The sequence below is a fragment of the Montipora capricornis genome, chromosome 6 (genome assembly GCF_036669925.1).
Source record: "Montipora capricornis isolate CH-2021 chromosome 6, ASM3666992v2, whole genome shotgun sequence".
NCBI classification, from domain to species: Eukaryota; Metazoa; Cnidaria; class Anthozoa; order Scleractinia; family Acroporidae; genus Montipora; species Montipora capricornis.
In genome coordinates, this window is record NC_090888.1 from 41,997,293 (window position 1) to 42,012,292 (window position 15,000).

General features: G+C 37.2%; 1 protein-coding gene across 1 annotated transcript in view; it reads right to left on the reverse strand.

The window, feature by feature from the left end:
* The window catches only part of LOC138052181 (uncharacterized), a 22,226-nt gene that overhangs the window by 6,171 nt on the left and 1,055 nt on the right, over positions 1–15,000 (reverse strand). The window contains exons 2-14 of the mRNA XM_068898560.1: positions 13,597–13,749; positions 12,684–12,746; positions 11,635–11,814; positions 8,921–8,996; positions 8,569–8,647; positions 7,121–7,214; positions 4,025–4,088; positions 3,420–3,502; positions 3,017–3,183; positions 2,669–2,708; positions 1,497–1,556; positions 609–757; positions 159–190 (exon numbers count right to left, since the gene is read on the reverse strand). Of these exons, the coding sequence (XP_068754661.1) occupies positions 159–190; positions 609–757; positions 1,497–1,556; positions 2,669–2,708; positions 3,017–3,183; positions 3,420–3,502; positions 4,025–4,088; positions 7,121–7,214; positions 8,569–8,647; positions 8,921–8,996; positions 11,635–11,814; positions 12,684–12,746; positions 13,597–13,749 (1,240 nt within the window). The remainder of the gene's footprint in view (positions 1–158; positions 191–608; positions 758–1,496; positions 1,557–2,668; positions 2,709–3,016; positions 3,184–3,419; positions 3,503–4,024; positions 4,089–7,120; positions 7,215–8,568; positions 8,648–8,920; positions 8,997–11,634; positions 11,815–12,683; positions 12,747–13,596; positions 13,750–15,000) is intronic.

Below are 15,000 nucleotides of genomic sequence, written 5' to 3' on the forward strand. Positions count from 1 at the left end.
AACCCCTATGGAGAGTGGTCAGTTAAGTATGTAAGTAGCACTGCATTTAAAAGTTCTATTCTCAAAATTTATGATTAAATAGTAATTACATCACTGCTTTATTTCCCTTGAAAATGGTTTTTAATTTTTAAGTAATACCACTACTAAACACAGCTTACCTCGTTCAGCAACATAACAGAGGTCTTCCAGACTAAAAATTAACGAACATAATTTTAGGTATAAAAATTTTAATACAACGCAAAGACCGAAGAACCCTCGTTAAGGGGATATTCAAAAAAAGAAGAGATTGACCTACCCTGTATTTCTGCCCATGACTTCCTTTCAGTTTGTTTTACATTAAAGTAAATGTATGAAAGTAAATAGTAAGCCTTAACCTTCCACCCCACCCACCTCAAAGAATGAGGCACTCACCCCACTTGAGGATTTTTCCATATTTTCTTTCTTTTACTTACTTAGGTTCTCAAGCCTGAAATCCCCTCCCTACTGGAATTTCCCTTGACTCCATTTGGGGGACTTGGTGTGGAGAATAGTCAAGTGTTTTGGACAATTTGAAAGAGCACTTAAGATAGGCTATTAGAAATAAACAGTCCATAAATATATTCTCTCACCCATTTTCTCCAACGACAACATGTCTATTTTCTTCACTGTCAGAGACTATGTACGACAGTGCTGTCACAGCCTCATTTACCACACGATTTTCTTTGGAGTGTAACAGCGCACACATGGTGCGAACTCCACCCATCTCCACAAACTGATCCTGATAAGAAAATTTACTCTCTTAGTTACTGTTCTCCTGTCCTGACTGGTCATATTCCAGCCATATCACAAAAGAGACATAAAAGGCATCTTGCCATTTTCTTAGTCTGTAATGCTCTTCTTAAGGAAAAATATAGCCCGAGTGAATTATTTCTCAGAAAAACTATCATTATGAATCCCAGCACTTGTGAAAGTAAGCTACAGATACAGTAGATTATTAAACACAAACGAATCTTAGAAAAATAAACAGGAAAATAAAAACAATTACGGCCCTTTTAGAAAAATTCTTCATTAAAAGAATCATCACAACAAAGCACGCGACTCATCAACTACAGTGAGATAAATAAACACTAACGTTTTTGCTGATATTTAAAGCTCTAAAGGGCAGTTACAACTTTTCCTTGCAGAACTCATTCATTGAATTTTTTAGCACCAACAAATTTCTGCAATAATTATTTGTAGTATACTTAGGGTTAGTAATAATTGTAAAGTTTATGGCTATTTCAAGGAAAAATGCAATTTAAACACTACTACAAGTTGAAAACAGATGATTGACCAATAGAATGAAATTAAAAGTTAACATACTTTGAACTTAAAACAATGTTTTTTTAGTAATATGCATTGTCTTAAATGCTAATTTTGCTTATCAAATTGCCACAGAAAGGTCAAACAAACAAAGTGAGCAACTAAAGATGTTTGAGGCAGGGTCTATGGACCTGTCAGGACGTTTGGGTTTATACCTGAATATCTGGAACAGTTAGAAGTTCTGATATAGCTTCTATGGCATACTCTTGAGTGGCCTGACAAAGAATTGACAAGACAATATTAAATAACAACAAAACTAAATTTAACTCCAGGGTCAAGAAGGACTACAGTGGCTCACAAGTTGAAGACTCTTAGGGCTGTACCATAAAGTCAGTGTCAGTGTTGCCACCCATCAGATGGAGTACTAATCTCTTGGTTGGTTACCCCTCCCCCTCCAGAGTATGTCGCTGGCTCCCACTTGAACGTCATCATTGAGAGAGACAATGTGCAACAGAGCTTTCAACTTCAAGGTACCCACCCAGTAAAATTTTGAAGCACTAACTCTTCTGTTACAATTCCCTGTAAGCAAATTTTTCCTAGATGTATGCTTTAAAAGATGGGAAAACATGGGAATCATGAACAAGCAAAGAATAGAAATAGGTTACCATGAAATGCCAGGAATGGAATGGGATGGGATGGCAGTGCTGGAAATAAAAGTCGGTCATCGGACATTGTCCGACCAAATTTTGAAAATGTCCGGCCAATTTCACATTATGACCGGCACCATGACCGAACATCTCACCAGCGCATCTTGAGTTCTCTTCTTCAAGGTGTTGTCAGTCAATAAATTATGTCAGGTCCAATTTGTCAAATGTCTGACCAAAAGGAAGATTTGAAAGGACATATGTCCTTTGAATAAAGAAAAATTATTTCCAGCACTGGGATGGGATAACAGATTGTTGTTAAAACTACTTTACATTGCCTTTTCTAAGTACTATCCCAATGTAAATCAGTTTGTGATGTCAAAATAGTTTGAAATGCATTCTATTTCCTGACTCAGTCATAGGTCAATAAATTACAGGTACAAAATATTTTTTCCAACCATTAACCCTTATACTTAGTATTTTACTCTAACACCAAATGATTTTACTCGTCAATAGGGAACCCTCAGGAGCCAATGGGTTAAGAGCCTTCAAAAAGAAAACTTTGAAAGAAACAGTTTTTTTTACTTAAGACAACCAAGTACACTTAAGGAAAGTTAGGAGAATCATGATGATGATAGTGGCTAAATGGTTACACACAGACTGTAACCAGAGTGTTGTTTATAACCTGCATCAAAACCCAGCAGTACGTCATTGTACTAAATAAATGTAATTTATATGACTACCTGATCCTGTGACAAACACAAATTCATCAAAGCTTCTACCCTACAGTAAAACATTAAAAAACAGTCTGCTAGAATCGAATTTACGGGTATGTTGTAATATTGTTAGAGTTAACTGATTATTCATAGTAATATGCAAAATGTGTTAAAACCTCAATCAAAATGACTCATAAGTTTCCTTGCACCATGCATAACCAGTCATATAAAATATATATTTTAAAAGAAATTAAATTAATTAGCCTAACCTTGGAATGACATGGAAAAAGCCAGTTACTGTACAAATTGTTTGAATCATGAGGAAAATCGCAGTGGTAAATGGGCCCTATAATAGCAGGTCCTATAATAGCGTACCCTCCTTCCTGTACAATCCTGAATTTTGTATCATCGCCAGTGGCTGCTAAGCTGGCCAGTTCAAATGCAGCATTTCTCCTCTCCTTGACGCTTCCCGTCTTGGCACTTTTCATCACCTTGTCGATGTCTCTGATCTGTACCAAGTATGTCTCGATCAAGTCACCAACCTGATGAAGCAGGAAAACATTCATTAACTACCCATTTTTTTACCCAAAAGAACAGAAAACATTTGCATACAAAGAAGCATGACTTCCAGAGGACTAGTTTGGGACAAAATTTTCTTGCTTAGGGTGGACTCTAACATGGTCACCGTGACATCATATAAAACCAAAAATACCTCTGAGGGAGTTCCTTATGGCAATTAGGTTGAATTACACTGTAATTACTGCATGCCAGCCCTTACCTCAGTTTTGAAATTATAAAATAAAATGACACAGATCACTACACTTCCGACTAGGACAACAGCTTGGCCACAATATAAGACAACTGCAAGAAACAACAGAATGCCTAGCATTACGAACTATTAATTTATAAGATAGCAATCATCATTGAACCTCAAGGAAGACATGAGATTGGACATCACTTCCAAATTTTGAAATAAATGACTTGTAATAAAAGAGGTGATCTGGGGGAGAGATATTTGGCGAAAAGACTTGCAATACCCATGAAAAGCACTTGCCTAAATGCGCAGTTTCAAAAAATAATGTTCTGATTAGTTTTAGAAATAAACTGAAAGAGAGCATGAAAAAAACAATATTATTATTATTATTATTTGCTACGTGGATTAGTAGGAGGCAGTCACTCTCAACACAACAAAAACTTGCTGCATTTTCATTAACCAAGGAATAAATAATGACCAAGGCTCTTGTTTCGCTCACCCCAGAAAACATGACACTGCTTTTTAACAATGTAAAACATTAGATGGCAACCACTGTTCTAAGCCATTCACAATCTTAGGGTACTTTTACATGGCCTTGAAATCATTCAGTATTACAATGAGTCACTTACTTGACCAATACATTAATTCCTTCTGGCGCAAACAGGTTGCTTCTTCGTGGTCACATTCATAAGCCTGTAGGGAAAAGGAATTTCACGAAAAAAAAACTTGTAACCAGTTAACCCTTTGATGTCCAAACCGGCCTAAACCCGCCAGACTTTTTTATGGGGAACCCCTGGGAGTCAATCGGTTAAATTTAGTCTGCAACATAAGTGGGCACACAAGAAGTTCAAATACACTCAGAGATGAAATCAAATCAAATTGGATAAATAACTGATATTATTATTCCACTATCATGCCATTTTACCATATTTGGTCAAGAGTCTAACACGCAAAATATGAGACGGTAATACACTGTAGTGTCCCGGGTTGACCGGTTTAGAACAGAGCAAATACGGACGGATTGGCAGTATTGCATTGTTTTCAGTTTGTGACACAAAGCCAGAGAATTTAGCTTGTCATCGCTTGTCTCTCATCATTTCATTTATACAATCAAATAAAGGACATTTGGCTGGCTTTCTGTGCTGTTTGCATCGTTCACTGTGAACTAGTGCCCGGAAGGACAGATGATGCCTTTTTTTCAGAAACACTCTTACCAGATAAAATTGAATAAAAAATAACACCTTTTTGTAGTGGAATAATAAATATCTTATTTGATGGTTTAACATATAATACTAGCATATTATAAATTATATGTTAAACCATCGAATAAGATGTATTTATCATATGGCCCTTAGTGGCGTACGGACCCGTGTGCACTTTCATTGTAAAACTATTGGAAAAATCCCCGTATGAGGGCCATACGCATTAGCGAGAGCAGGGCCAGAAAAAGCCGTAGGGCCCTGCTAGGAACACAACTTTAGAGGATTTCGTTGCTTTTAAACATCCAAGTTATTTACAGCCAGAAAAGCAAATGCAAACAACATATTAGATAAATAGTCTGTGTAAATTTGTTACTTATTTTGTCCAAACTTCAAATTCTGAGTGCTCATGAATGTAAAGAGCCCATATGATAAAATGCTTATTGATGGAGTTTAGGTCAGGCCAGACAGGAAAATATTTGGCCCTCGGTCTTGGAACAGTCGGACCTTGCTGTGCTCAGTCTGTACACCATGACCTCGTGCCAAATATCTTCCTGTCCGGCCCACCAACTCAGTCAATAAGTACATAGTTTTTGTGGAGAAGTGCCCGATTCTGTCATTCCACAGGCCTTCCAAGCTCAGTGTGAGGGAAAGCCAACATTGGCGACAAAAATATAAGGAATTGTATTGGATTTTCGACGAAAGGCTTGAGAAGAAAATAATTATACGAAGCAATTCTCAATTACTGTTGTTTGTCAACGACACATTTTTTAATCTCCCTGGGTCCTGACATGACTGGCATGTGTCAATTACAGTCATGCCTCCTTCCTATTGACAAACTTCAAAACACATGTAAAAAAAATAGTTTGAAAGATGGCTTTAACCCTTTCACTCCCAAGAGTGCCACTTATAGATTTTACTCTGTCTAACGCCAGACGATTTTACTTGTCAATGGGGAACCCCACGGGGGTGAAAGGGTTAAAAGACAAGAGGCCTAGCACTATTACAAACTGAGAAAAAAAAACTTAATTCTTAGATAGAAGTCATGGTAAGTTTGCACCTTCATGCAGCTTTATCGCTTTAATTAACCCTTCCACCCCTGAACCAGCCTAAACTGGTCATACTTAAAATAGTATTTTACTCTGTCTAATGCCAGACAATTTTACTTGTCAATGGGGAACCCCCAGGAGTCAATGGGTTAATAGGACCTTAATTTTATATGCAAAGAGAGACTATATGCTGTTCACAATCATTGTAACTGTATTAAATATTTTTTATCAAGCCTTCAAGAAATATAATTTGTTCTTGTAAGATATTGTGCAACTACGAACATTTTGTGTATGGACTTACTGAAGCCAGTGAAATTTTATTATTAGCATCTGTACACAAAGCCATCTTTTAACCCTTTTCCATGTGTTTTTGAAGTTTGTCAACAAGAAGGAGGCGAGACCATAATTAAGACAATACAGTGATGTCTGGACCCAGGGCAATAAAAAAATGTTTTGTTGAAAAACAATGGTCTGGCACCCCTATAGGGCTAAGTTTGTTAATTGGTTGAATCCAAAGGTCAATGTGTTCAACTTGGCTCATCCTACCATCTTTAGGAAGGTTTTTTCTTTCGGATGCTATTGCCTTGTTGGTGGGTTGAAACAAAAGTTCAATCTTCATTGATTCTGATGTGGAATTGTAACTGCGAGAACATTTTATCTTGGAATAATTGCCTTAATTTCGTGGGTTCCCCAGAATGGAGTGTGCAACCCAGGAATTGAAAATGGCTCATATCGCATTGAATCTGGAAAAAACCACACAGGAAGAAAGCAAGCCACAATAGCAATAAGGTAAAGCTTTTAATTGAGAAGTTCATTTTGCTTCCTCAGCAAATGTTTCCTTGTTCGTGCGCCAAGGAAACACTTCAGGAGACAGTGTTTCTGCAACGTTTCCTCGTTTGCAGATGCCTTAAAGGGGCTAGGTCACGCTATTTTAGGTAATTTTGTTTCATTTTGTTAATTATGAGCTCTAAACGTCAAATTGGCAGAGCAAGAGTCCTTCATTTGCAAAATCACCGCCACATAACAACTGAGAATGATTTTCCAGCTTTGTAAATGACATTTTGATATAGATTGATATAAATTTGAAAAAAGGTGGGCTGATGTTTTTCAAATTTACCCAAATTCAATCCACTTCAATCCTCTCCAGTTTTGTCCATCCATGTCCCTTCTTGGCTTCCCTGTGTTTTGTTAGAGTTTTTCTATAGTTTTGAACAGTTATTTTGATATTTTAGTTAATTCTATGACCATTCGATCAGTGCTGAAATTGCCTAAACTTGTGTGACCTAGCCCCTTTAAGGTCTACAAGTTTAAAGTGAACAATGTACATGGCTCTAAAATCTAATGGTGACTCAACTAAATTCTTGCACTTGAGGGTATATGTCTTTAACAAAATTTATGGATTAAGGTAACTGATTATTCATTCACCTAATAGATAATGGAGCACAATGAATAATAAAATGTAATTCCCTTTACTCACAAACAGCTCCAGCAAGACATAAATTCCCATCAAAAGAGAAGCTATTAAATTCATGATTCCTCCAACAGAAAAGGCAGTCACAAAGGTATTCTTGCTGAATAAAAAAAAGAAGATTTCTTTCATTAAATCTTGCAATTCAACATCACATTATGCGCAGTCATTTGGCTTTGTTTTGTGCAGAAATAAACATTTTTAAACAAGTTAGATTTCTGTTGTCTGCTGTGCACTTGAAAACATGCTTATTTCTACAAATCATGGCAAGCAAATCCAGTGCTTAAAAGTGAGTTTTATTATCTTCTTAATTAATAAGACCCCTCTTGGGAAGCTATTTAGTATGTACAAAAACAATGCAAATAATAAAATGCAACACCAAACTGAATCCTACATTTACCTCTGACAATGAGGTTAGGGTGATATTATAATAAAGGTTAGTGTTATTTTTAGGTCTGGGTAGGGCATGCACCTTGCGACTTTAATTGTCTGTATTCCAAGACGTAAGTGATGTTGAAGTTGGGGAAAAGAGAAAGGGAACACTTTGAAACACTCATTGAAATCCATGTGAATCAAATTACTTGAATTTCTGGGGACATATATAATCTGTGGGAAGCAGCATACATTACACCTGTCTGGAACCTATTTTTTCAAGTCCTTGCAAATTACAAAACAATGAAAAATGGAAAAACTTTGGCAGACTTAACAAAATAACACAGCAAAAAAGAACTTAAACTAGACAAAGTAGTTTCTTGGTTTTCTTTGCTTAAGCCACTCGGTTTTTAAAATTTTTTTGACCCGTTGACTTCTGGGAGTGAGACTAAAATAGATTTTACTCTAACAATGCCAAATGATTTTACCCGCCAATGGGAAGTAGTTTAGAAGTCAATGGGTTAAAACAGAGTTCTAATTAGAGCATTTTACACTTCTGTGCTCAGTTACGGGGCTGGGAAATCTGTGATCCAGTGAGTCATGCAAGCCATGCAAGTCTCACATTTAAGTCTAAGCACCCATTTCAAATAGCACTGATAAACAGTATTTAAGTCTAAGCACCCATTTTAAAACAGTTAGCTTTCAATAACTGTGTTACTTGCATGTTGACTCACATGGCTTGCTGGCTTGCACATGTATTGTCCTGACACTCCTCAGTTACCAGACCTTTGAATAAAAGCAAGGCTGGAGTTGACCTTGCTTTGATGCAAATCTAACTTCTTTTCTTGTGTAAACAGAAACGTTTTAGAATTACAACATGATTTACACATGCTGTATCAAAGCAAGGTCAACTCCAGCCTCGCTTTTATTCAAAAGCATGTTAACTAAGCACAAAACTCTAAAATGGTGTATCAACCCATTGACTCCTAGGAGTGGGATTTAATAGATTTTAATGTCTAACGCCAGATGATTTTACTTGTCAATGGGGGCAGTAATGATTCATTGCCAAAGCAGGGCAAACTTACTTCATTCCATATTTCCCGACAAAACCTCCAAGCCTGGTATAATTTGGACCATACACAAAGCCAAACAGCATCAAGGCACCTGCAATCAAGCAAAACCAAGAAGAAAAAACTTATTTGGCTGAGAACAAGACATCACTGCTTTTACAAAATTTATATTCAACTTAAGTAACGTCAAGTTATCAATTCATTGAAACAATATTATAATAATATTTTATAACATTCTTTTTTATGTGTAAATAGAGGGTCTAATCAGCTCTCAACGAAGGAAGAAACTTTTCATTCTCAAAATGTGTCTGTGAGGGGAGGCTCAACTGAAACTGCAATTACCAGTAGTGCTTTTAAGTTACAGTACCTGTCCAAAACGCAGAGAACCAGTAAATGGTGGTAAATGCTAGAACTGTAGTCAGAAAATGGATCCATAACAGAACCTGTATGAGAACAAATCCAGAACATATTCTGAGAACCTGTGACAAATAATTTGTAGTTGTGTGTGCTGAATAGGATCATCCCACACTGCAAGTGACATTGAGACTCGGGACCATCAAAATTCTGCTTTATGCAACTTCGTAAGTTTTTCCAATTCTGCAAAATGTTTGAGAACTTTATTTAAAATATTTTTCAAAACATCAAGACTTCAACAATAGGACAGACACTGTACCTGTTTTACAAAAACTATTATTACCGGTATTTTTGTTCTTCAACCATCAGAACAAAAAAGCTGTTTGCTTAGAACTGTAAAGCCGATAATTTATGATTTGGTTGGCATAATTATTAGGACAGTTTCAACAATTTCAAGGGGATGTCTTGCTAGAAGGATTGACTCTACAGTAGTACAGATTATTGTTTCATGTAATGGCAATGTAATGGTATCATAATTATAATACAAACACCATTCATAGCTTAACTAGAGGCATGGATTGTTATGACCTAATTGGTCACCATAGCAACAGGAACACCATCTAAAACCACCCTGTATTTAGTGTTTAAAATGTTCATATCTCAAAAACAAACTCAGTGACCCCGATTTCTTATTGCCGGAAAATGATGAGCAGGCTAATATAAAATTTTCTGTAGCAGATTCTGAGCCACCTTAAATTGCCTAATTGTGAAGTTCTTTTTTTGAAATATAAGCATTTTAAGACTAAATGTACGGTACTTTTAGATGGCTCTTTTGTTCCCATGGTAACCTATTAAATCACATGAATAAGTGCATCTTTTAAAACAATAATTATTATTGGTATTTCATATAGTTCTGTGAAACAGTTGTTTGGATTGAGTCCTTCTAAATATGTACTGGTAGTAGTAACAGTTTCTTGAATGTGTTTGAGCCTCCTTAATAGCAATGGACGATAATAATAATAATAATAATAAGCACCCAGGAGCAAGCTTTGAGAACAAATTATACAAGATTTCACATTGATCACACGGAAGAATCCCCTTTGTGCAGAATATGCGGAAGTACCGGTAAGGGAGAAACGGTAGCCCATGTGGTGAGTGAGTGCGCTAAGCTGGCGCAGACAGAATAATTATAAAGGAAGGCACGATAACGTGGCACGGTATATCCATTGGCAACTTTGTGGTAAATGTGGATTGGGAAGAGCTCATAGCTGGTAATTGAACAGAAGCCAGAGGGAGTGGTGGAAAGTGTCTGAACTTCAAGATACTGTGGGATTTCACAGTCCAGTGTGATCGGAAAATTGGGGCAAGAAGACCAGACATTGTCTTTGTTGATAAGAAGGAGAGAGAGGTTGTCATAATTGATGTTGCTATCCCAGGTGATGATAGGGTGAAGGATAAGGAACTTGAGAAAGTAGAGAAATACCAACTATTGAAAGATGAAATTGCAAAGGTCTGGCGAATGCGAAAAGTTATTGCAGTGCCTGTTGTTATTGGGGCCCTTGGAGCTGTATCAGTCAACTTTAAGGAGTACATGAGGCGAATCGGTGTGAAGGTGAGGTTGGAAGTTATCCAGAAAACAGCATTGTTTGGGACAGCAAAGATACTAAGGAAAGTACTATCCCTGTAAGAAGCAGGACCTGTGGTGACTTGTAACCTGCTCCCAAGGACTATAAAAACACCAGGCTGAACATCCTGCCTGAGTCTACAAGGAATGGAAATAATAATAATAATAATAATAATATTAATATTAATATTAATATTAATATTAATATTAATATTAATATTAATAATAATAATAAGCAAGTGTATTTAGCACTGGGGCACTAATTCTAAAGAGACAATAAAAAAATGAAATCACAGCAAAATCATAGGTTGATTTTTGAAGAGAGTGGCAAACCACAATATCTGGAGAAAAACCTCTTGGAGCAGAATAGACTAGAGAACCAGGTAGAACTCAATCCACAACTAATGGCAAGTCCTGGGCCATATTGGTGGGAAGCTAGTGCTCTCACCACTGCGCCATCCCTCCTCCATATCTTCGCTATATCGTAACTATGGGTGACTAAGGTGACCGTGAGCCACAAATTTAAGCATTTGTTGGTAACCAACAATCCTTTAATTTTGCCTCCCTCTAATGGGTCCTTGGGTTGATTCCTAAACTCTAGATAAAAAGCGAGTTGAGGTTTTTTTGTTCTCTGTTACTATTTTTGTTCTCTATTGTTTGAGATTATTTTCCTCCAAAAGCCCTGGTTTCCCATCCCAACATTTTATTGTTTCATTTTGAATCAACTTAATTTAAGCAATAAACAGCGCAGAATAATAATTGTTATTGTGTTCTGAACTGTGGAAGGTTAAAGGCAAAAGTTGGGGGCAAAAAGGTTGAGCCAATGGGGAGAACATTTCCATGAAATTAAGTTGGTTGAGAAGTTAAAAGCAGAAAAGCAAAGTCCCCATAACATCAATCTTGCTTTAAGTCTCTCAATCAATGAAACCTCTCAATTTGGACAGCTCAGCAACAATCATACCAGCCAGTGCATTTCACCAATCATATCATGTACAACAACTTATAACTTACACAATCAATCACTTGTACTTGTCATAATTGGAAAGGGTGCACCAATAATTATTGATGTTACCAGCTCGTACAAGCACTACTCAGTAATTTACCTTAAAAGAACTAAGCAAATTTTCTCGACGTTCAAATATGGTGACCTCTTTCCTCAATGCCTTTTGCACATCATCTAACTCTTCTTGTCCTAAAAGTTGGGCCTTTGAACTAAAATCATGAACTTCAGAGGCTCCTCCATCTTGACTGTGTCCTTCATTACCAAACACTGCATTATAAGACTGTAAATGGGGTTAATAATTCAGTTGATAAAAAGGACTCTCTTTAAAAAAAAGTTTTTGCAGCTTTTCAAATGAATGTTTAGAAAAATTCATGCAACACATCATGTATAAAGGTCTTAATGAGTGACTTGTCACCCTCAGCCCCAACACTTGCAAATCAACCTTGGATATTGCCCCCAAAACAAATCACACTACTATTCCGAGCTTCAACTCTGTGCTATTACAACACTTTCATCTACCAATCATATTAAGTGCACTCAGCTTAATCCACCAATCAAAGAATTTATCATAATAACCCTACCAAACAGCCCTGGGATTTTCCAAAATGGACGAATTTGCAACATTACAGCTGTAGACCGTGAAAAAGGAATGCATTTGTTTTCTCGGAAATGGTTCTGATTAATTGGTCTGTAATCATGCCCGTGATTAAACAACTTTGACTCCTGATATACGGTCATCCGATTTTGTTAGAGCGGTTTTCAATTGAGTGTCGAAAGTAATTAGATAATTACTTTGGTTTATGATTACTTCACTCAGTGATTGGTTCAAAGTTCTCGCGCCATTTTTTCAACCAATCATAAGTGACACCAAAACCAATCGTGGCTCACGCGTGCACATTTTCCCGCGCTTTGTGTCGGCTACGTGTAATTACTTCGAGTTTTGATTGGTTTGCGGGATTGTCTCAGTCCTTTTTGATTGGCCAAAGTAATTACTTTGGTTTTGGTTTTACGACACTCAATTGAAACTCGCTCTAATCACCTGTACGATTACTCACCGAATTGGACTCCACTCAGTCCTATTACCATTACAATTACCATAAAAATTATCTGTTCATGATCTATTATTAATTAAAAAGAATCACAACTTACTGCTCTTTTCCTTTTGCTCATTGGAACCATTTTGATCACAGAATTATCCAAAATCCTGTAATCCTAAAAGGCAACATAAAAAAAAAATTAACAATTGTGTTGCAAAGTGGTGGTTGGGTGCCTGAAATATCCAGAAGTCTAAACTGTTACCAGCCATTCCTATTCAGAGAGCACTCTCGTGGCTGGCAAATCCTGAAAACCCAGTAAAGACCACTAATGTTGAAGGGTGTAGGCACATGTGACACTGATGAAATCAACTGGAAGAGAGAGGAAGTTGGAGGATGAGGAATGGTAGTAAACTAAACCCACAATGCAAGCCCTCAAACAAACTGCTAAAAATATACTGTGTAACAATGCTAAACCAGAAATCGACAGGCCACCCACACTGATTTCAAGAGCACAATCGGTGCTGGAGCGCATGTGTGTACATAGCATTGCCGCTGACCTAAGAGGATTGACAACTGCTCCTTGACTAAATTGGATATAAATATTAATATTTCAACATAATGGCTTAGAACTACCATGTACGTGTACAAGTTTTTGGGGCAGAAGGGTTAAGAGAGTCTAGCAAAACTGTAACAATAATATTATACATATTGTGCTTGACCTTCAAGATAACAGGTAAGTGCTGGAAAGTGATTTATCAACTGAATAGCACTATGATGACCACCCATCCAGTACTGGGGCCAAGGGCCTTTTTCTTGAATGAGTCCCAATAACTGTTTAGGTGTTATGTACAATTCCCTCTGGGAATGAAGAAAGCAAAGAGCTTTTAAGCCATGAAACTTCACACTAATATTTTGCTTTTTGTTCCTTTGAAAACATGTTAAAAAACCAGTTTTTCAAAACAAGTGGATTGCATTTTTAGGACTCTTGACAAAAAGGGCCCCAGCAGGATTAACTATTGGTTTACCTCAAAAGTATAACCATCTCTGAGATATTCTCCTTTAAATCTAAACCTAAACTGATGTTCTGCTCTTCCCAGCTCATACAAGATGTGCAACATCTGTGCTCTTGCTCTTGCAATTGTTTCATGTGGGTTACAAACCAAAGTAAAGGTCTTACTCTGAGGAAAAGAAAAAAAGAGCAAGTCATGAGGTTACAAGGTCAAGATTTCTCATGAGGACAAACTTTAATCTGCAAGTTATTTCGTGGGATGCCTGTGTAACATTTGGAGCCAATAATTTCAGTGTCCAGTTGGAGCTGATCGATACAATCCACAAGACATTCATCCCTGACAGTGAACAATCAATTTCAAGTATAACCAATAATTTCAGTGTCAAGTTGGAGCTGATCGATACAATCCACAAGGGTTAAAAGCAAGGTTTAAAGTTCATCACACATAGTACACTTCCCTTCTCTCGACAATCACAAAGTTGTCATCAAATTCTAAAATCGAAATCGCTAGGTCTTCTGAATTTTTATCTACAGGAGATTGAAGACGACCTAGAAATAAATCTTTATCCAAGTTTCCTGTTGCGTGACATTATGATATGTTCTTAGTATTTCTGGCCGTTTCAGCGTGATTCTATGGAGTTTTAGTTCTACCGTTTCACTCTCATATGTTTAATTCCCCAAGGTTGGTTACTTGCTGGCGGGCGGCCTCGCATATCCATCGAGGAAATCAGCCGTAAATTCACTCTGAGACCAAGTATGATATTCAATCTTTGTATCAGACAAACTTTCATGGAAAGGAATTGAAAATCGCCAAAGTGGGCTGATTTTGCCCTTAGCAACATGCTTGGTTCGGAAGTTCTGTGCATGAACCGTTGAAAAACACCTTACCGACCGGGTCGGTAAGGTGTTTGTTACACACCAGGTGGGCAACAATGTCAGTGACAGGTACACTGTAAAACAAACTGAATGTTTATGTTTTGTTTGCTAAACATCTTTATAATGCATCAGCATTTGCCTGAGCTTCGTCCATATCTGCATGACAGCTCAGTACTTTCCTGAGAAGGGCCTCATGTTATACGTGTCCATGAGACTAAAGCCTCGTCGCCCACCCTGTGAGTAACAAATTTGAACCTTGGGCCCGGTCGGTAAGGTGTTTTTCAACGGTTCATGCACAGAACTTCCGAACCAAGCATGTTGCTAAGGGCAAAATCAGCCCACTTTGGCGATTTTCAATTCCTTTCCGTGAAAGTTTGTCTGATACAAAGATTGAACATACTTGGTCTCAGTGGAATTTCGGGTCGATTTGAGCTTTTTGGAAGAATTTACAGCAGCTTGTGTTTCTGACTGCTTCATCAGAGTTTCCAACCTTGAAGATAAAGATAGAAAGAGAAAACAGCGAACCTACAACCCACTGGAATAG